At 54.1% G+C, this 20,930-nt stretch overlaps 1 protein-coding gene across 1 annotated transcript; it reads left to right on the top strand.

The window, feature by feature from the left end:
* The first annotated feature begins 345 nt into the window (after positions 1-345).
* Positions 346-20,169, top strand: DRC7 (dynein regulatory complex subunit 7). The gene is made up of 18 exons (XM_061173298.1): positions 346-368; positions 2,552-2,765; positions 3,183-3,357; positions 4,398-4,523; positions 5,242-5,436; positions 7,163-7,324; positions 8,173-8,391; positions 11,021-11,149; positions 13,505-13,577; positions 14,447-14,575; positions 14,764-14,892; positions 15,856-16,076; positions 16,859-17,074; positions 17,796-17,906; positions 17,994-18,104; positions 18,999-19,193; positions 19,788-19,927; positions 20,021-20,169. Exons 2-18 carry the CDS (start codon positions 2,587-2,589, stop codon positions 20,112-20,114), a joined length of 2,604 nt encoding a protein of 867 aa, XP_061029281.1. The 5' UTR covers positions 346-368; positions 2,552-2,586; the 3' UTR covers positions 20,115-20,169.
* Positions 20,170-20,930: the final 761 nt, after the last annotated feature.

Raw genomic sequence — 20,930 nt, 5'->3', positions numbered from 1 at the left:
TTAGATAATAATAAAATGCAGTAAAATAATTAGGAAGTGATGAGTTTTGAGTATTTATTACCTTTGTTTTTAATATAATCTATTTACTTATACGTTTTTATAACTTAAATTTTAATAATGGCTGTGTTTGTCCATGGGCTCACAAACATTCCTGAAGTTTTAAAAGTCAGCTCTTGCAAGCTGGCACAAGCTGGCTCCAGCCCACCGCTGGCTGAGGGACATGCCACAGTGGGTCTTCTGGACCCAGACCTGGGTAGTTACAAAAGACTACATTTCCCACAAGCCTCCTCTCCCAGGACCTCCCATCAGCCTTGAAAGACGTTACCACGGAGACGGGCTAACAGATTGTACAGGCTGTCCTCAGAGGGGTGAGATGGGAGCAGGGGTCTGGGGTGGCTGGACCCTGCCTGGCAGCCTGGCAGGGGGAGGGCGTGGGTGCTGGTGGTAAGGGGGCTTCTTCCGTCTGGGGGGCTTTCAGCCCCAAACTTTCTGGGGAAGTTTTCAGCGTGTGTGTGTGTGTGTGTGTGTGTGTGTGTGTGTGTGTGTGATAGGGAGGAGGAGGTTCCGGCTGGGGAGGGGGATGCAGGGAAGGGCTTGTGGGTGGGGAGAGCCTCTGGGCAGAGTTGGGGAAACTGTAAAGCAGGACTGCCTTCCCCAAACTACGCTGTAGCTGATGAGGCAGCCTGGTGTAAGGAATAAATATTGCAGGTTCTGGCTCAGCTCCACCTCTGATGACGGTGTTCTGTGACCTTGGGCTCAGGGTCCATCTTAGTGGCTGTGCCCCTCTGCCCACTGACACCTTGGCCTTTTCCCCTTCTATGTCTTTCCTTACTCACCCTGCCTCCAACAAACCATCCCTTCTAGAACTTTCCCATCTCTTTAGGCCCTTAAGTGCATGGGTTTCAGAGCCAGAAGTATACAGGTTCAAACCCCAAGTCTGCTACTTACTTGCTCTGTGACCTTAGGCAGAGCACTTAACCTCTCTAGGCCTCGATTTTCTCATCTGCAAAGTGGGTATTATAATTATATCTGCCTCATAGGGTCTGTAATGGAAAAACTCAGTTCAGTCTCCCACCTTCTGTGTTTCTCCTTTACTACTCACACAGAACCCTTCACTTCTGACACTTCTGTTCACCAAATGTGTAGGTTTTTACCCCCCACCAAGCAATTCTCCATGACACTAGCTGGGTGTCCTACAACTGAACTCAATTCTGATACTACCTACTTGGAGATAACGTCAGATCCCCCAGGTTAAGGGCTTAGTCCCACAAGCCTCTTCCCACCCCACTTCAGATGCCAATGGCAAGTAGTCGGTCCCCAGGTTACCCACAACTTCTGTCCGGCTTGGCTACCATTTGGGGGTTCCCATGACTCCTGCCTTGGGTTCTGTTAGTTTGCTAGAGAGGCACACAGAACTCAGGGAAACAATTACATCTACCAGTTTATTAAAGGACATGGTAGAGGATACAAATGGACAGATAGATGAAGAGATACACAGGGAGAGGTCCGGGAAGGTCCTGAGTGCCGGAGCTTCTGTCCCTGTGGAGTTGGGATGTGTCATCCTCCCAGGACGTCACCTTCCCAACCTGGAAACTCTCTGAACCCCCTACTATTGGGATTCTATGGAGGCTTCCTCATGTAGGCTTGATCAATTATTAACTCCATTTCCACTCTTCTCTCCTCTCTGGAGGATGGTGGTGGGAGGGGGCTGAAAATTCCAAGCTTCTAATCACGGCTTGGTCTTTCTGGTGACATGTCCCCATCCAGGAGCCATCCAGGGGCTCACCCAGAGTTGCTGCAATAGAGAAAAAGATGCGTTTGGTGTTCTTATCACTTCGGAAATTTACAAGGGGACTGGATCTTTGGTCCATCATAGTGAGGCTGGGCTCTGAAAAGGGCTTCCCTAGGGCACACAAGCACATATGGTATTTCAGTGTGTCCCGCCACACAAAGGTCCTCCACCCTGAGAGCTGACACAGGGCTTGGCCAGGAGAGTGCAGGCTGTGTCACTCCCACCTGCCCCTTATCCAGGTGCCTTAGTGGCAGCCCCATTCTTGCCCTCTCTGTGTTCCAAGTTTGGTGATGTTACCTCTTTTTTTTTTTCTTCCTTACTATTATGAATAATTTTCTTTAAATTTAAACTTGCTGGACTTCATAAATATATTTAACAGGAAACTTCATAATACTACAGTTATCCATACAGCATTAACATCACCTGCCAGAAAGAGAAGGTCACTGGCAGAATAAATATACAAAAAACAAAGCGAGGTTAGTAAGCCTGAGCTACCTGCTCCTGCACTGACAATAGTTCTCAGTCTGTGACCTGCGTTGTCGGATTTAAAGGGCAATTTGCAAATATCAGAAAGGTGTTACAGGTGTGCTAGCACCACGTGGAGACTTTCTCCTTGATGGAAAGGAAGTTTAAGAGGGACTCGCCTCCTCCCTTTGTGATCTAAACCACCTAAAACCTCCACCCAGGGACACGGGTGGTGTTGGTGGCTCCTTCCTGGTCTGAAGTCGGCCACTCAGAGTGCATTTATTCCTCCTCCAGAGATCTCATCTCTAGACAGTCAGAGACACGCCAGAATGGAGGTCCTGAAGGAGAAAGTGGAGGAGGAGGAGGAGGCCGAGCGGGCCGAGAGGGGCGAGAAAATGATGAGGCCGATGGAGGTGCGGAAGGAGGAAACCATCATGACGCAGGAGATGCTCAGAGACCTGGAGAGGAAGCTGTCGGAGATTGAGGTCTCCATCCCGGAGAAGCCCTCGTGAGTGTCGGGGGTGGGGAAGGTGGGGGCTTTGGCCCAGCAGCCCCAGTGAGAGTCAGACCAGGGCCGGGCAGCGGGAGAGCCGGGCAGAATGGTGGTACCTGGGCTGGGAGGCAGGACCAGGACATAGAAGGAGGTGGTTAGGAGTGAGGGCTGTGTTTTCAGGCTGCCTGGTCCAAGTCCCCACTCTGCCCCTCCCTAGCTGTGTGACCCTGGGCAAGTCACTCAAACTCTCTGTGCCTCATTTCCCTCATCTGTTTAAAAGGGCAGCTGATAAGAATGATACTTCCCTCCTAGGTAGTTGTGAGGATTAAATGAGGACGGGATACAGCCAATGGCAGCTAAGGTGGATGGAGGGCTCCCTGTGTGCCAGGCCTAGCCTCACGCACACTGATGCCACCCCTCTTACGGACACAGGACTTTTACCAAGGACGCTATTGACATCTCCAAGCTGCCCCTTTCCTACCAAAGCAACACGCCCAAGGAGGAACACCTGCTGCAGGTGGCAGACAACTTCTCCCGCCAGTATAGCCACCTGTGCCCGGACCGCGTGCCCCTCTTCCTGCACCCAGTGAACGAGTGCGAAGTGCCTGTAAGACTGGGCAGGGCCGGGGGCTGGAGAGCAGAGGGTGGAGGGAGGTGGGCCAAGCACAGACCTCTCATGGGTCAAAGCTTATATTTCAGGGGCAGCATACAAACTCAAATGTCCACAGGCCCCAGCAGGCCCGCTGTGAGTCACCCCTGGGGGCCTGTGGTGGCTTGGAGCCTGCACACCCCACCTAAGGGGCAGCCAGACACACAGTGTGGTCTCCGGCCCCCGAGGCCAGCCCTATGCAGGGAAAGGCCGAGAAATAAGATAAAATGGGCCAGGACCCAAGCGCTGGCCTCCTTCCTTCCCGCCCTGTGACCCAGGGCACATCTCTGAGTCTCTCTGGGCCTCAGTTTCCCCACCTGTAGATGGAATGGCAGGGGATGAATCCAAGGGTTGCAAAGCAGCAGCCCATAGGCTGACAGGGACTCACAGACTGTTTTACCTGGCCCACCTGTTGATTTTTCACCCGGTATTAGCTGCCAGCATTTGAAGCTCAGCCATTCCCGTCCAGATCCCTAGTCCCCTCTTCTCTGGATCTGGTGACCCCAGGCCTGCATCTGCCCTGCAGCCATCAGCGGGGACTGCACCGGGGCTGCCCCTTAGGTGGGGCCTTCCTCAAATTCACAGGGAGACCCCAGAGGCCTGGCCCCCAGCCCCAGGGTGGCCAAGACAGACCCAGCTCTGCTACTGACTGTGAACCTGAGCAAGTCAGCTCACCTCGCAGAGCCTCAGCATCCTCATCTGTCAGCGGGACCTGCCTCACAGGGCTGTTGGGGGATCAGGGAGGTGGGGCAGGTCTGGCGGCACCGAGTGGGGTGGTGGTGATCACATCACTGCACCCCGGACAGCACAGGCTTATTCTAGATCTGGGGAGAAGGGCCTTGAGGGATCCCTTCCTCCAACTCCCAAGGCACCGAGGAGGAGCCTGAGGCCAGAGAGCTGCCCCCCACCCCACCCCGAGGCCCCGGCCTCCTGGGAGCACCATGGTCTCCTCCCGGGTGGAGTGCTCCCCCCAGGGCCCGTGGTCTCTCCCTTTGCAGAAGTTCGTGAGCACAACCATCCGGCCCACACTGATGCCCTACCCTGAGCTCTACAACTGGGACACCTGCGCCCAGTTTGTCTCAGACTTCCTGTCCGCGGTGCCCTTGCCCGACCCCCTCAAGCCGGTAAGCACCACCTGGGGCTGCCATGAGGCCTGAGATGGGAAGCCAGGCAGGGCGGGAGAAGGAGGCTTGGCCAGCCTCAGGACACAGCCCATGAGTCTGTCTGGGGAGGGAGAGCCACTTGCCTGAGGTCACACAGCAAGCCTGGTCTCCGGGCTCCCACCTCTTTGGCTCCTTTGCCTCTTTCTGCCTTCAGAGTCTTCCTTTCAGGACTTCGGGAGGTGGGAAAGGAGAGAGAGGGGAGGGCCTGCTGCCCATGGTCCAATGTCACATCTCTGGGCTTCTGACCAGCTCAATCTCATTAAGAATGGAGGGAGGGAAAAAAAAAAGAATGGAGGGAGGGAGATGGGGATGTGTACACAGGGGAGAACTGAGAAACAGAGAGAAGAGAAGGATGGAGGTAAAAGGTGAGGGTAACTCTGGAATAAAACCGTAAAATGACCAATCAGAGAGCAACAGACCAGAAGCTTCTACATCCCAGACGGTCTTTCCCATCAGGAAGTCCATGGCCCCTTGCAATTATAGGCAAACCTGGATTGCACTTTACGGACACGGGATCTGTGGTTTTCACCCCATTCTTAGCAGGCTCCCTAACCCGACAAAGGGGAGGAGCCCTGTTGGGGCCCAGCGGGCACCCTGGCCCTGGTGCCCAGCCCTTGCTGAGCAGGGAGGGCAGGTGGGGGCAACGGGGTGGCTATACTGACCAGCTCGCTGTGCCCAGCCCTCCTACCTGTACTCCTCGACCACGGTGCTCAAGTACCAGAAGGGGAACTGCTTTGACTTCAGCACGCTGCTCTGCTCCATGCTCATCGGCGCTGGCTACGATGCCTACTGCGTCTACGGCTATGGCTCGCAGGACCTGTGCCACATGGACCTGACTCGGGACGTGTGCCCACTCACCATGAAGCCCAAGGAGGTACGGCCGGGCTTGTGCTGCCCTCAGCACCGCGCAAGACACGCCATCCTTAAAGCCACCTGTCCCTGCCGCTTCCGCCCCTGCCCCGGCTCCATCGCCAGGCAGCCCTTCAGGAGTTCATATTTCAAACCACTGATGATTTCTCCATCTTTGGCATCTTAATACACACAGCCCATTTCTCCAAACTGGCTGCTCCTCTCCCCTTGTTGTAACTCAGTTTCAGCTACTGTGTTCCCCGCATTTGTGAGTGCCGTATGGCTGATATCTTAAGCGAAATTCTTCCAAATTTATCCTACACATTTGATAAAAATCCATCCAGCCATTTTCATATAAGGAAAATGCAGACAAACAGACAGACGTTTACTTCTTTTTTTTTTCCCCTCCCAGGTAAAAAGGACCTCTTAACAATACAAAATTCACCAGCCCTCCAGCAGGTGGTGGTTGTGTTTTTATATCAGTTGACTGAGAGCACTATAATGACCCGAGGCTGCTGTGAACACAACACTCTTAAGTGAATTTAATTGTGGGAATCATAAAAGCATCTCTTTGCATTTGGAAAATAGCCATACTACTGGCAGAAAATGCTTTTCATGAACTGGATTGATTCCAGGACTCTGTGATCAGGGTCAAGACCCTGTGGGTGTCTGCAGCTCAGGGCAGAGGATCCAGGGACCTGGGGCATCCGGCATGATGCACATGCACCTGTGTTACACCTGCGTGAGCACCTGGGGCCCCCGGGGCTGCAGTCTGGTGGAGAAGGAGGGGGAGGTACCAGGTGGGAGCCCTGCCTGCTCTCTCAGCGCCACCTCCCCAAGAAAGATGGAACAAAAAAGCTCCATCACTGCTTTTGGCTCTAAAGGCCTGAGAACTCACTTACAGGCCTCTTAGCCAAAATTTTAATTATGAAAATGATATCAATAGCTAATGGATGCTGAGAGCGCTCCCGGTCTATAAACAACTTACATGTCCATTGACTTGGTTGCCCCTCTCAATAGCGCTGCATGGTAGGAATTATCACTTCTCTTTTACAGATGAGTGTGTCGAGACGAAACAATTTTTGTGACCAAAGTCACATAGCTGGTAAATGGGGACCTGGGAGCTAAGGCCCAGTCTGTCTGTCTCTGAACCATGCAGATTCACTATTTCTTCCTCATAATAGGCCCCCTTATGCAGCCTCTGTGGTGTCCTTTCCTGGACATTTTTCTTGCCACCTAGCACACATTTGTATACACGTGCGCGCTCGTGCGCGCGCGCACACACACACACACACAAACGCACACACACAAAGGCTTTGTTCTCCTTCCTAGCCCAGTAAACTCTCACTTCAAGTCAACATATGAAATCCTGCAGTGACAAAATCTGGAAAATCTGACTATGGACAATTTGCCCCACTTTCTAGATCAGATCCAGATCGTAGCTAGTCTAGGCCGTGGGGAATGAAGAGGGGAAATCGCATCTCCTGAGCTCCTACCCGGATGGGCAGCTCATACAGACATTTTCCTGTCTTTACTTGTCAGAATAACCCTGGGGAAAATGTTCTCATTATTCTCAGTGACTTTTACAGAAGAGCCTGTGGTTAGGGAAGTGGGAGGACTGGCCCATGGTCACAGGCCTGGAGCTGAGGCTCTTTCTACATTCAGGGTCAGAAAGCCAGCAGGCTCCAGGAGCAGCTGTGCAGGCGGGCCATTCAGGGCTGCTGATGCTTTTTTCTCTTGTTGGGTGACAGATGGTCAAGGAGGAGGAAAAGGCACCACCTAAGAAGTACGCCGTCAAACCGCCCAGGGACCTGACAAGCAGGTTTGAACAGGAGCAGGAGATTAAAAGGCAGGAGGCAATCAAGGCCGAGGAGGAGAGGCGACTGAAGCAGGAGGAGGAGGAGCGCCTCGTGGTGGGTCCACCATCCTCAGCCCTCAACCCTTGAACTCAGCTCCAGAGGGGGAGTTGCTGGGAATGGGGAAACAGACACGGGTCACGAAGGGATGTGTTTATGGGCCCCCAGGGCCAAATCCCCTCCTCCAACCTTCAACCACCCCCCTTCTCTGCCCGGCCTTGTGGGAATCCCCAGTGTAGTCAGCCAGCTTCTGGTGATAGAGTTCTAACATCAGAGAGCCCTGCTGCCTGAAGCAACTCATTTTATGCTGTGCAGTTCTGGTGTCCTTGTTCAGACTCTCACTGAAGATTTACCTACATACACTCTACATCCATTCTCCCATCCTTCCTTCCATCCATCCATCCTCCAATCTCTCCTCCTATCCACCCACACTCTCATCATCCCTCTCACCTATTTTTCCTCCCTCCCTTCTTTCCTTTCCTTCCATATAGTATTTATTGAGGGTCTACTCTGGTCCGGGCCCTGGGGATGCAATAATGAACATGGCACAGTGACCCTTTGCCCAGAGGGATGCAGACAATGAAGCCACATGGTGTCCCTCTATCTTTCTTTGGATGAAATCTCACCCAGAATCACAACATGGAAAGCCAGTAAATCCCAGATACCCTAGAGCTCCAAAAGGTCAAGTTTGTAAACCACAGATCGAGTCAGATCCTCCCATTTTATTGATAAGAAAACGGGTTCAGAGGTGGGGTGATGTCCTCAAGGTCACGAAGCCAGCCAGCAGTGCAGTGTGGATCAGCATTCAGTTCTCTCGCCAGTCCCCAGCCCCAGGGAGATGTTTGGGCCCCTGATGGCCCCCTTCCCATCCATCTGGCTCATGGTCACCCACCTTTCCCGTGCAGGAGCAGGAGAGTGCAAAGACCGACCCCCTGCACGGCCTGCGGGTACACTCCTGGGTCCTGGTGTTGTCGGGGAAACGCGAGGTGCCCGAGAGCTTTTTCATTGACCCGTTCACTGCACGCAGCTACAGCACCCAAGATGACCACTTCCTGGGAATAGAGAGCCTCTGGAACCACAAGAACTACTGGGTCAACATGCAGGACTGTTGGAACTGCTGCAAGGTGCTGGGCGGGGCCTGGGCGGGGCCTGGGCGGGTATGGCAGGCACAGTGGGGGAAGGCAGGTGTGACCTGTGGGGAAATCTGGCCACCAGGCCAGGAGGGCTTTGGACTTTCCCTGTAGCTGAGTGCCCAGGGCCCACTCCTTTGCCCATACATAATCGTTTCAATATGATTATTGTCGCTCTTTTGGTTTGTATATTCTTATAAAGTATGGATTGTTAGTTCATTTGATTTTTTTAAAATGTTGTATTGAAGTGCAATACACATGCAGGAAAGTGCACTCATCCTACACGTCCAGCTCAATGAATTTCCATACATACATATGTATGAAAAACTCAGTGCCATTTATAGAAGTTGAAAATACGTGCACACAGTTGGAGGGAGGTTGTAACTGGATACCAGGGGACTTTCTGGGGTTCTGGACAATGTTCTATTTCTTGATCCGGGGGCAGGGAACCTGGGTGCACCCAATTTATGGAAATTCATTGAGCTGTATGCAAATCAAAAGAGAGACAGGCTCCAGGCACCAAGTCCTGTGCTCTTTTGTTATTTCCAAGGTCCTCCATTTACAACCAGGCCAGTTTCCCAAAGGTAGATCCTGGGCCCCTCACCCCCTATACCGAAGTGACCCCCTCCAAGGAACTGCTGTCGCCCCCCTGTCACTTTTTTTTTTTTGGCTGCACCGTGGGGCTTGTGGGATCTTAGTTCCCCGACCAGGGATTGAACCCGGACCCTCAGTAATGAAAGCTCATTACTTTCATGGAGCTCATTACTCCCTTTCAGGGAGGCGGGCAGATTTGATACACGCTCAGATGCATCTGCCTTCAGCAAAGGAGACCCAGCCAGCCCCCAGCCTCCCTGAGCCCCTGAGTCCAGGGTTGCTCGGTCCTCAACGACCTCACAGGGTTGTGGAAAATAACATTCGGTAGGTGCTTAGAATAATCCCATGCTGTTCAGTAAAGGTTAGCTAGTGTTACTGTCATTTTAGAGAAAGAACGTCTTCCTCACCACACAGATGGGGCAGAGCCCAGACCACCTCCCCCAGAGCCCAAGCTCATAGCCGCCACGGTGGTCAGAGCCCTCTGAGGGATAACGACCCTTCACAGGCTGCTGCAGCCCTCCTTTGGCCCTCTTCCAGGTGGAAGTTCCTTCAGCCTCCCCCCAGCACACCCTGTACCAGTGCCAGGTGGAGGAAATTTATATCAGGGATAATAGAAGTTATGAGATGAAGATGGAAGGGTGGCCTGGTGGGAAAGTGAGGCCAGAGGGGCAGTACTGCATCACCAAGTGAGGGCACGAAGAAAGAGACCGTGACACTGGCTGTCACTTTTACTGCCTCATGAGCACGGGAGCGGTTGCTTTGTTCCTTCAAAGAACCTTGACTTTTTTTCTTCCTAATTTATTTTTTGGCCACGCCACGTGAGCATGTGGGATCTTAGTTCCCTGACCAGGGATTGAACCCGCGCCCCCGTCTTTGGAAGCGCGGAGTCTTAATCACTGGACCGCCAGGGAAGTCCCCTTCAAAGAACCTTAAAATGACCTTGGAGTGAGGCACCACTCAGAGACTGGGATGTCGTAGTTGTCCATTCGTTTATGCTTTTTCTATAGAGATAGAACTTTAAGATAAAGCAGCAAAACATCTAACTACTGCTTACTACTTACAAAAGTGACAGAATGGGGAATTCCCTGGCTGTCCAGTGGTTGGGACTCCGAGCTTTCATTACTGAGGGCCCGGGTTCAATCCCTGGTCGGGGAACTAAGATCCCACAAGCCCCACGGTGCAGCCGAAAAAGAAAAGTGACAGAATGGAGGACATGATTTTAAGAAATTCAAACATCTGTGTAATTTGATTCCTCTCCACGAAGCCTGGACTGTCGGCTGTTAAATCTACAAGCAGTTCTTTCCCTCACTCCCTCTCCCCCATCGCGTACCCCTCCCCTCTCCTCCCACCTCCCAGCTGAGCCCTCCAGGCCTAGGACAGGACAGTGAGGATAGGGTTAGGACTGGCGTCAGGGGAGCTTCATGTTGAAACCATTGCGGGCAGCTTCCGTCTTGGAGTTGGGAGCAGGGCCTACCACCCCGGGGAGGTAGACGGGGATGTGGTGTGCCCCACCTGCTGGGAGTTACTTGGCAGGTGAGCCCAGGCTCAGGTGGGCTGGATTGGAAAGAGGTGAAGGACCCACACCAGGGAGGAGAAATTCGCACTTCCCTCTTCTGTGCGCCTGTCTAGTTCCCTTCCCGCTGGCACGGGGCAAGAACCATGAGGAGGCCGTTTCCCCTGCCTGTACGATCTCTCTGGCTTGTGTTTGCTCTAAACACTGCCCGATGCCACTCTCCCCCGACAAGGTAGACTGACCTCCACATCCAGGCCACCCCAGGCCAGAGAGTTTCCAAGTCTCTCACAGAGACCAACACAGGAAGGGAGTCCCAGCCCCCCTGGGGCCTTGGTCTCCCTGTGGGGATGAAGAGGGCAGGTGTGGACTCTCAGAGGCGGCCTGGAGCCACGCTCTGCCCCCCTGAGACCCAGCCTGGTGCCTTCTCCCCCTGGGCGTGGCTGTTCCCTGCCCCCCACGGAGCAGGAGGGGGCGTGGTGACTGTGGGAGGCTCTCAGCGATCCCCTCCTCCACCAGGACCTGGTCTTTGACCTGGGAGACCCTGTGAGGTGGGAGTACCTGCTCTTGGAGACCGACAAGCCTCTCCTGTCCCTGACTGAGGAGGAGGACGATGGGACGAACGATGACGATGATGTGGAAAATCTGGTGAGCCTCTGAGGGGTGGAGGCTGGGGAGTGGAGGGGACTTGACACCCTGTCTTGCTTCGGGCCAGCCTGACACATGTCCCCGCCGTGTGTATGGGTATGGCGTGGGGGGCAGTCCACATAGACCAATTATAGATTCCTCAAAGCAGAAGGGCCTGGGCCATGCCCTCATTTTACAGATGGGCAGACTGAGGCCCAGACAGGTCCAGTGACTTGCCCAGGACCCCCCAGTGGTGCAGGGGAGGGCTGGGACTTGCATTCAGGGGTTGCCCTGCGCCTAGAGAACATGCCCCTTGGAGGAGGGCGATAAGACCCTCTCCACAAGCCAGGGGAGCCCCAGGGCCAGCCATTCCTCACATCCAGGCCTTTCCTGCGTGGCCACCGTGGTCCTCCACACACACTTCCAGGCCTTTCTTGTCCATCCTATCAGCCCTTCTGAAGGTCATTGGCCTGGTCATCTCTGATCTCCTAGTCAGGGGCCGTCAGGCAGGTCTGCATGAGGCCCTGTGTGTGGAAGTCAGGGGTCCAGAGGCCTTCACTATTGGCTCTGACATCTTGGGCAAACTTCCTAAATGTTGGAAGCTTCAGTTTCAGCGTCTGCATGTGAAATGGGGGAGTGGGGTTGGTTACATTCATGGTAGTAATAAGTGATGTATTCATTTGCTAGAATTGCCATAACAAAGTACCACAGACTGGGTGGCTTAAGCAATAGAAATTTATTTCCTCACAGCCCTGGAGACTGGAAGTCAAGGTGTCGGCAGGGTTGGTTTCTCCTTGGCTTGTAGATGGTGCCTTCTCCCTGTGTCCTCAGCCTCTTCCCTCTGTGCGTGTCTGTGTTTTAATCTCCTCTTCTTATAAGGACACCAGTCGTATTGGATAGGGCCCAACTTAATGACCTTAGTTTAACTTAATTACCTCTTTAAAGATCCTATCTCCAGGGACTTCCCTGGTGGCGCAGTGGTTAAGAATCCACCTGCCAATGCAGGGGACATGGGTTCGAGCCCTGGTCCAGGAAGATCCCACATGCCTCGGAGCAACTAAGCCCGCATGCCACAACTGCTGAAGCCCGCGCACCTAGAGCCCGTGCTCCACAACAAGAGAGGCCACTGCAATGAGAAGCCTGTGCACCACAACGAAGAGTAGCCCCTGCTCGCCGCAACTAGAGAAAGCCCGCGTGCAGCAATGCTGCCAAAAATAAATGTTTATTAAAAAAAAAAGAAAAAAAAAGATCCTATCTCCAAATATAGTCACATTCTGGGGTGCTGGGTGTTAGGACATGTGAATTTTGAGGGGACACAATTCAGCCCATAGGTAACACGCATATGCCCCTTTCTCAGTGCCAGTAGGTGCTTAACTTAAATTAACTTGTCTAGATCTTCACAACTACCCGGTGAGCTGGGTACTAGTATTATCATGTCCCACTTTACTGATAGGAAGACTTACACACAGAGGGGTGAAGTAACGTACCCAAAGTTACACAGGCAGTAAGTGACAGAACTGGGATTTGAACCTGGGATTTGACAGTCTGGCTCCCAAGTCTGGGTTCTCAAAGGTGGTTCTGTTCTACCTCCTGGGACTGCTTGAGGACAAAGTGAGACCACTGGTGTGATGTGCTTGGCATAGCTGTGTAGACCCCCCTGCACGTGGTGTTGAGTGTTGCCAGCGTCCTCATCTCTGGAGACCAGAGAGCCTCCTCCCCTGTGCAGTAAATCCTGGGGCACTGACGCCCCCTGCTGGCCTCAAAATGTGAACGGATTAGCTGAGCAGGCATCAGAGGTCTGAGCAATTTGGTGGGGAGAGAAGTTTTAAATTGAGAAAATCTTAACCAAGTTTCTGTGGTTACCTAACCTGAGGACCATTTGTCTAGACCAGGCCTTATTTGCCAGATAGGGAAACTAGGCTCAAAAAGAAAAAAAAACTATAAGGGCATCCAGGCAGTGTCCCAAACCCTTATGTACATTTATCAGTCAGTCCTCCCAAGGGGTTCAGTTTACAGTTAGAAAACTGAGGCTTAGGGGTCCCGGGCAAGTCCCTTAACTGCTTTGAGCCTCAGTTTTACTGAAGGGCTGTGGCTTTCCTCGTGCCTCTGTTGACAGAGGGAAGGCGGGGCATGCAGGGTAGGGTGCTGCTGTCCTCGCCGGGCACCAGGTGGGCACGGGGAGGAGCTGACTGCTCCTCTCCCCCCGTCTCAGGTCAAGCCAGGTCAGAACTGCTCGAGACCTCTGGGCTTTCCGGGGGAGCAGACGAGCCACCCCGGCTTGGCCCTGGGGGATGAGGCAGAGGCTCTGACCATAACTTCGGCTCCATGGCCCAGCCCTGATCAGAACCGCCACCCCACCCCCACTTCTCCCAACAGGGCAAGGAGGATGAGGATAAGAGCTTCGACATGCCATGCTCGTGGGTGGAGCAGATTGAGATCTCCCCAGAAGGTATTGCACCCTCACTGGTGTCCGGGCTTCTGGGGATGTCTGTGGCAACAACTAGACAGGGGGATACAAGCAGAGGCTGCCTTGGTCCCTCATTTCCGCCCCCATGGCCTGCTTTCTGCTGCACCCTCTTCATTTCTTCCTTCTCAACATACGCACTCAGCTCTGCAGCCTGGGGCCTGACCCCAGTCTGGCATACAGGACAGGGCTCAGTTAACCCACCCAGGATGATGGAGTGTGGCCGGTGATGGAGGACCAAGGACCAGGACACAGCCGTTCCCATCCCTCACCCCACTCTGCCAGGAGGAGACTGTGCACAGTACCCAGAGGGCACAGGGGGTCTCAGGACCAAAAAGGGGCAGGCAGGGAAAGCAGGGGGACAGGCAGGCTTGTGCCCCATGCCAACCTCTGCTGGCTGCTGAGGTTCCCGTGTGGGAGTGCCTAGACCCACGGGGAGGGCCCAGGCCATCCCAACAGGGTAGGAAGGGCTAAAGAGGGTGTCATGGGAACCCAGGGGGTTGGAGGCTGGTTGCGGGGGGCAGAAAGGGCTTCTGGGAGGAGAGGTCATGGGAGCTAAGTTTTAAGGGATCAGAAGAAGTCAGCCCAGTAAGGGCAGGAGGGGATGGTGTTTCCAGCCAAGGCCTGGCAGTGAGAGTGTGGTGTGGTCAGGCTCAAGCTGAGATCTCCTCCAGGGCAGGCGCCACCCCTGGTGACTCTTTTCCTCTGTCTCCATGGAGCAGGTTTGGGGGCTGGAGGAGCCTAGCAGACAGCACAGTGCACAGAGGCTGATGAGTGGCTGGTGGGCTGGTGGGGCTGGCCCTCCCTTCCCCCGATCTGGGGAGGAAGGACCCCAGCCCACTCTGTGTCTGCAGCGTTCGAGACCCGCTGCCCAAACGGGAAGAAGGTGATACAGTACAAGAGGGCAAAGCTGGAGAAGTGGGCCCCGTACCTCAACAACAATGGCCTAGTGTGCCGCCTCACCACCTACGAGGACTTGGAGTGTAAGGGGGCAGCCCTGGCTGCGGGGAGCAGGAGAGCTGGGTCCCCCAACATGCCACGTGACTTCGGTCATGTCACTGCCCCTCTCTTGGTGTGAGTGTGGGCCCTGCTGGCCTCCGTGTGCTGGGGCGGTGGGATGGAGGCTGAGGGAGCTGGCCTGGCTGCTTCAAGCACGCATTGGGCCCTACAGGTACCAAGACTTTGGAGATAAAGGAGTGGTTCCAGAACCGGGAGGATATGCTGGAGCTGAAGCACATCAACAAGGTCACGGGCCTGAATATCGACTACTTCAAGCCGGGCCACCCCCAGGCTCTGCGTGGTACGTAGGCCCCATTGCTAGGCCAGCTGGGTGCCCAGGTTGGGGGCCTCACGTGCTCCTTAGAGCAGCCTCCATGCAGCTGGCATGTAGTGGGAGGAACCAGTATCCACGTATTGACAGGGTTCCTGGGCGGCAAGCAACAGAAAGGGCCCCTGCCTCCCTAAGCAAAGCAGACAAGGGGGAGGTAAGGGGAAACACAGAAAATCCAAGGAAACGTTGACAGTGTTCTTCCAGGAAAGGCAAAGCAGGGCCGCAGCCTATGCTGTGGCTGGGATCGGGCACCCAGCGGGGGCCACATTTACAGGGGTTAGGATGCTGAGCAAGAAAACCAACAAGTGTCCCCACAAGACTGATGCAGAGGGCAGAAGTATGGAGGTGCAGACACGGCCACGAGCCCAGGAGGCTGGGAAGGGAGGGAAGAACATGTCCTGGGAATTAACAACCTGATCCAAGAATTCACAGAAGAAAAACATAGGGTCAATATACATCTAAAAACATGACCAACCTCGCTTGGTGGTTGAAATTAAAAAAAAAAAAGAAAGAAAGAAACTAAATCAATAAGGGACCATCTTACAACCCTTATGTTGGCAAAGATGAAAAAAAATGGTCCTACCAGGTGTGAGCAAGTGAGTCCCTGTCACTGCTGGTATGACAGCAAACTGGCGCAGCTTTTCTGGAGAGCAGTTGGGCAAAACAATCAATAATAGCTTTAAAATATGTAGGCTTTTTGACCAGCAGTTCTACTGCTCAGCAAATAGCAGGCAAGGACAAAAAATGCAAACTGCAGATGTTCATCATAGTGTTGATCATAGCAAAAAAGTTGGAAGCAGCCTAAATACCCAGCACTAGGGCACTGGTTACATACTAACGCTTCTCCCTGGGGCCTGGGGTTGGGTTATCAAGCCAGGGGCCAGAGCTCCCAATGCTCACCCAGCCCTCTCCCCGGACCCCCTCCCCCGGCAGTGCACTCATACACGTCCATGCAACCCGAGATGGACCGCGTCATGGAGTTTTATGAAACGGCCCGCGTGGACGGCCTAATCAAACGGGAGGAGACGCCCAGGACAATGACGGAGTACTACCAAGGGCGGCCCGACCTCCTCTCCTACCGCCATGTCAATTTCGGGCCCCGGATCAAGAAGTTGGCTCTGAACAGTGCAGAGTCAAACCCCCGGCCCATGGTGGTGAGCACTCGCTGGGCCTGGGGACAGGGTGCCCGCCCCCTCTGGTGGGCCAAGATTACCCCTGGAGGGGAACAGCCCTGACTCCCTTCGGGGAAACTTCTTTACTGAGCGACCTTTCCAGTTTTACCAAACACACAGTCTCAGGTCTGTCTGATGCCAGACGGTGCCCTCAGCCGCTGGGCCAGGGAGGTATTACTTCCTTACTGTTATACAAAATACACACTCGTGACTAAACATTTAGAAAACATGTAAAAATGTAAAAAGTAAAAATATCTCAGAATGCCAACTCTCAGATATTACCACATATTAATAGGTTTGGTTTTGAGAATCCTTTCTAACTTAAGATTTGTGTGTGTGTGTGTGTGTGTGTGTGTGTGTAGGTGGAATTCCTGTTTCACCCTCTTAACATTAAAATGTGAGATTTTTTTCTCCATATCATTACAAATTATTTGCAACCTATGTTTAATGTCTGAATAGCAAAGAAGCTCTTTCTAGCAGTAAGGGATGTCTAGCTATAGAGCAGGCTGCCTGGAGAGGTGGTGAGCTCCCCATCTTGTGGAGGGAGCTAGAGAAGAAATCCAGCACCATCCAGGGCTGGAGTGGCCAGACACCAAGAACCCCTGGGGCCTTGAGACCCATTGTTTAGCTGGGAGGGGCTATTCCACATGACCCCCCAAATGACCCCAGACCCCAGCATCCCTTAGTGTCCTTTGCTCCTGTCGTCGGGTCAGGCACAGAAATCCCTTCCCACATCCCATCCTACGCATGTTTCGGTCTGCCAGAAAATCACAGAGCGATTCTTCCGCAACCCTGCGAAGCCTGCGGATGAAGACGTGGCAGAGCGCGTGTTTCTGATCCTGGATGAGCGCATCCAGCTGCGCTACCACTGCCGCGAGGACCACATCACGGCCTCCAAGCGTGAGTTCCTGTGGCGCACGGAGGGGGACAGCAAGGGCAACAAGATCATCATGACACCTGACATGTGTCTCAGCTTTGAGGTGCGCCTGGGGGCCATGGCGGGCAGGGGCAGGTGGGGGTGGGAAGAGGAGAGAGCCCTGGGGCCCTCTGTCCTGTCCCAGCAACTTGGTAGAACTGGGATAGAAAGTCCTGGTTCCCAGCCTGGAAATTCATCTCTGCCCCTTGGGAAAATCAAGAGCTCCCATCTGGGATACTTCTCTTTGAGTGCCTCTGAAAATCTTCCTCTTTTCCACCAAGAAAGACAACCCAGCTGGCCTCAACTACTCATCATCCCTACCCCCCAGTCCTGGGTGAGAGCAGATCCTGGGACCAAGGCTGGAGTAGATCTCACCACCTCCACGGGGCTGGTTTTCCTGGTTCAAATTCTCACTCTCCTGGCACATTCCTTAGCCCCTCTGAGTCTCCAGTTCCTCTTTTATTATTAGCTGTGTTTTTATAGATGAAGAAACAGGCCCAGAGAGGGGAATTCCCTGGCAGTCCCAGTGGTTAGGATACTGCGCTTCCACTGCTGGGGGTACAGATTCGATCCCTGGTCGGGGAACTAAGATCCCTCATGCCACGGCACAGAAAAAAAAAAGAAAAGAAAGAAAGAAACGGGCCCAGAGAGGTTAAGCAACTTCCTTGAGGTTGCACAGCTAGAAAATGGCAGGGGAAGATTTGAACCCAGGAGGTCTGGCTCCAGAATCTGCTTACAACCCCAGCCATTGCTGCTTCTCCATGTCACTGTGGTGGTTGTTCCAGGTGGAGCCCATGGAGCACACCAAGAAGCTTCTCTACCAGTCCGAGGCCATGATGAAGCTGAAGAATGAGGAGAAGTTGTCCAGGCATCAGGCCTGGGAATCAGAGCTGGAGGTCAGGTCCCAAGGGAGAGTGGGCAGATGGGAGGTGGCAGGGGTGGGGGTGTGTCTTCACCACGTCCGCCCCCACTTCCCAATTCAGGTGCTGGAGATCCTGAAGCTTCGGGAGGAAGAGGAGGCAGCGCATGCGCTGACCATCTCCATCTACGACACCAAGCGCAACGAGAAGAGCAAGGAGTATCGGGAGGCCATGGTGAGCCTTGCTCCCTGGCCCAGGCCCTGGCTTTCCCTGGACCCCTCCCCCAGCCACACCCCCTCGCCTCCAGGGTGCTGAGGATGATCAGGGATTCTTCCGGAAAGCCCTGTATAGGGGATGAAGTTATCGACACCATGGTGGTCGTTCTTGCTGCTGAGCTGACCATTTCCATGGGTCACCCCAAAGAGCACTCAGGATGCAAGCCAGGTCTCCCCCACTTCCAGGGGCTGTGGCCAAGCCAAGACCTCTACTGCACGAGGAAAGAATGAAATTTGTGTGCCCACCTCCACCTGGGGCTCCCCTGGAGGTCGCAACCTGGGCCAGTAGCCCTTGCGAGCTGACTCTGGCCACAGGCCTGAGTTATCCGACCCCTGCGCATAGGGCGTTCACGTTACTGCCTCAGGTTGCAAGACCCAGCTTGGTTTTCGAGGCCAGCTTCTAAATCCCCTTCACTAACTAATTGGTTGAGGTTGGTGAGACAGGACAGGGCATCAGATGTCTGGTTCTCAGACTCCCAGGGCTGGGCATCGGGCCCCCACATCTCCAACTTCACTGGCCCCTGGCTGCCGACACAGGACATAGATAAGGCCCCAGGGTGGAAGAGAAAAAGAGACTCACCAGCAGTTTTTGATTTAACATCATTAACAACCACTCTTTATTACCATTTACTGAGCAAGCATCTGCTGAGTGTAGGGTATGTTCTGGGGCTCAAGGAGAGACACGTGAATTCACATAAGACACGAGAGTTGGCTGTTACCAATAATCGCGGCTACAAGAGACAGCACAGGCCCCTCTGAGGCCTCAAGCACTTCCGGGTTTGAGGCCTGGTTTTGTGCGGTCACATGTTGATGAAGAGGAACCCCCCCACCCCACCCCCGCCCCTCTCCACAGGAGCGCGTGATGCACGAGGAGCAACTGTGGCAGGTGGAGGCCCAGCTGGACTACCTGGCCCCGTTTCTGGCACAGCTCCCACCGGGAGAGAAGCTGACGCGCTGGCAGGCCGTGCGCCTCAAGGATGAGTGCCTCAGTGACTTCAAGCAGCGGCTCATCGACAAGGCCAACCTCATCCAGGCCCGGTTTGAAAAGGTGCAGCCAGGGCCCTGGCAGGGGAGGGGACCTCAGCATCCTCAACCAGAAAATGGGCCCAGGGCTGTTTGCTCACCACCTCACAGACTTGTGAGGGACTAATCGGGGGAGGGGGAGGATGTCAGTGCTCGGGGTGTCCCAATGACCCAGTTGTCCTTCCTCACACTTGTTCATTGGGTGGAAGGGTGGATGGAGGGGGGGAGGGAGCGGTGGGTGGATGGATGGAGCCTTATAACAGCTCCTAGTCCTTGACCCATTTCTGTTGGTCAGGTACACACCACGTAGTTCCCATGCATTGTCTAACTTAATCTTCACAAAGAGCTCCGTGGTGGTGGGGTGGGTTTTGCAGACAGCAAATTGGAAGCTCTGAAAATGTACCTTGACCAGAGTCACATGACTCTCAGTCTTGACCCCTGCTCTAACCTCGTGGACATGATATCCCTCTAAACAAGACCCCAGTGGCTCCAGGCCTGTGCTCCTCTGGCTCCTGTCAGTAGGCGTAGCGGGGCCGACCCTTGTAGGGATTTCAGCCTGCAGCCTGGCTAAGAGTCAGTCGTCATCAGCCCTCCTGCTCTCTCTTCCCTGTGCCCACAGGAGACCCAGGAGCTGCAGAAGCAGCAGCAGTGGTATCAGGAGAACCAGGTGACCTTGACGCCCGAGGATGAAGACTTGTACCTGAGTTACTGCTCTCAGGCCATGTTCCGCATCCGCATCCTGGAGCAGCGGCTCAATCGGTGAGGAGACGGAGGAGCTGAGAGGACCCACTAGGAGCCTGGAGCACTAGCTTTGTAACCCCTCACCACCTCTCGTTCCTCCCCTGATTTCAGACACAAGGAGCTGGCCCCACTTAAGTACCTGGCTCTGGAGGAAAAGCTCTACAAGGACCCACGCCTGGTGGAGTTACTGAAAGTCTTCGTTTGATGCTTCCTTCTCAGTCCCCACACCTGTGGTCCTTTGCCCCTCCTGAGGCCTCAGTGAAGCTGCCAGAGAAAGAAACCTCCCCCAAAGCCTGGCCCACGTGCTCCCTATGCCCAGCTAATGACCATCCACTTGGGCACCTGGCCTCGCTGCCACACCACCTCCCTGCAGCCATCTGTTCCTGCTTCTCCTGATTTTCCTGTAAATAAACACTTGTAATTTGCCATTTGTACCTCATGGTTCACAGGCCCCAGCACCAGCCTTTTTCTCCTTCCCTTCTTTATCTATGGCCTGGGACCACCTTTACAAGTCTTATTTAATACAGCAATGCCATCCCCATTTCACAGATGGCTAATTAGTGGCTGATAAGAAGAGGCGCTGGGATCCAGTCCCTTGCAGTCTAGCGTCAAGACCCCAAGTTCTGGGGCACACACCTTGGGCTTGCCATTCCCACTCTGTGAGCTGGGCCACCCTAGTGGTGGTGGTGGTGGTGGTGGTGGTGGTGGTGGTGGTGGTGGTGGTGGTGGTGGGGTGGTGGGTATGCGATGACCCTCATTTTGCAGACAAGAAACTGGAAACTCTGAAAATACACCTTGTCCAGAGTACGTGGCTGTCTAAGTCTTAACCCCAGCTCTGACCTCATGGGCATGATATCTCTCTAAACATGGTTCCAGTGGCTCCCTCCCAAGACATTTTTGTGACCCTTGCCTCTGTTCCTCTGACTTCCGTGGGTAGCGGCCCCAATTCACGGCGGGTCACGACCCTTCCCTCAGCCCACTCCACCCACGAGTCCCAAACGAAGTCGGCCTTTCTCGGGTT

Source organism: Eubalaena glacialis, chromosome 18 (assembly GCF_028564815.1).
Source record: "Eubalaena glacialis isolate mEubGla1 chromosome 18, mEubGla1.1.hap2.+ XY, whole genome shotgun sequence".
Classification (NCBI taxonomy): domain Eukaryota; kingdom Metazoa; phylum Chordata; class Mammalia; order Artiodactyla; family Balaenidae; genus Eubalaena; species Eubalaena glacialis.
The sequence above is the reverse complement of the archived record's forward strand: the minus strand, read 5'-3'. Positions and strand labels throughout refer to the sequence as shown.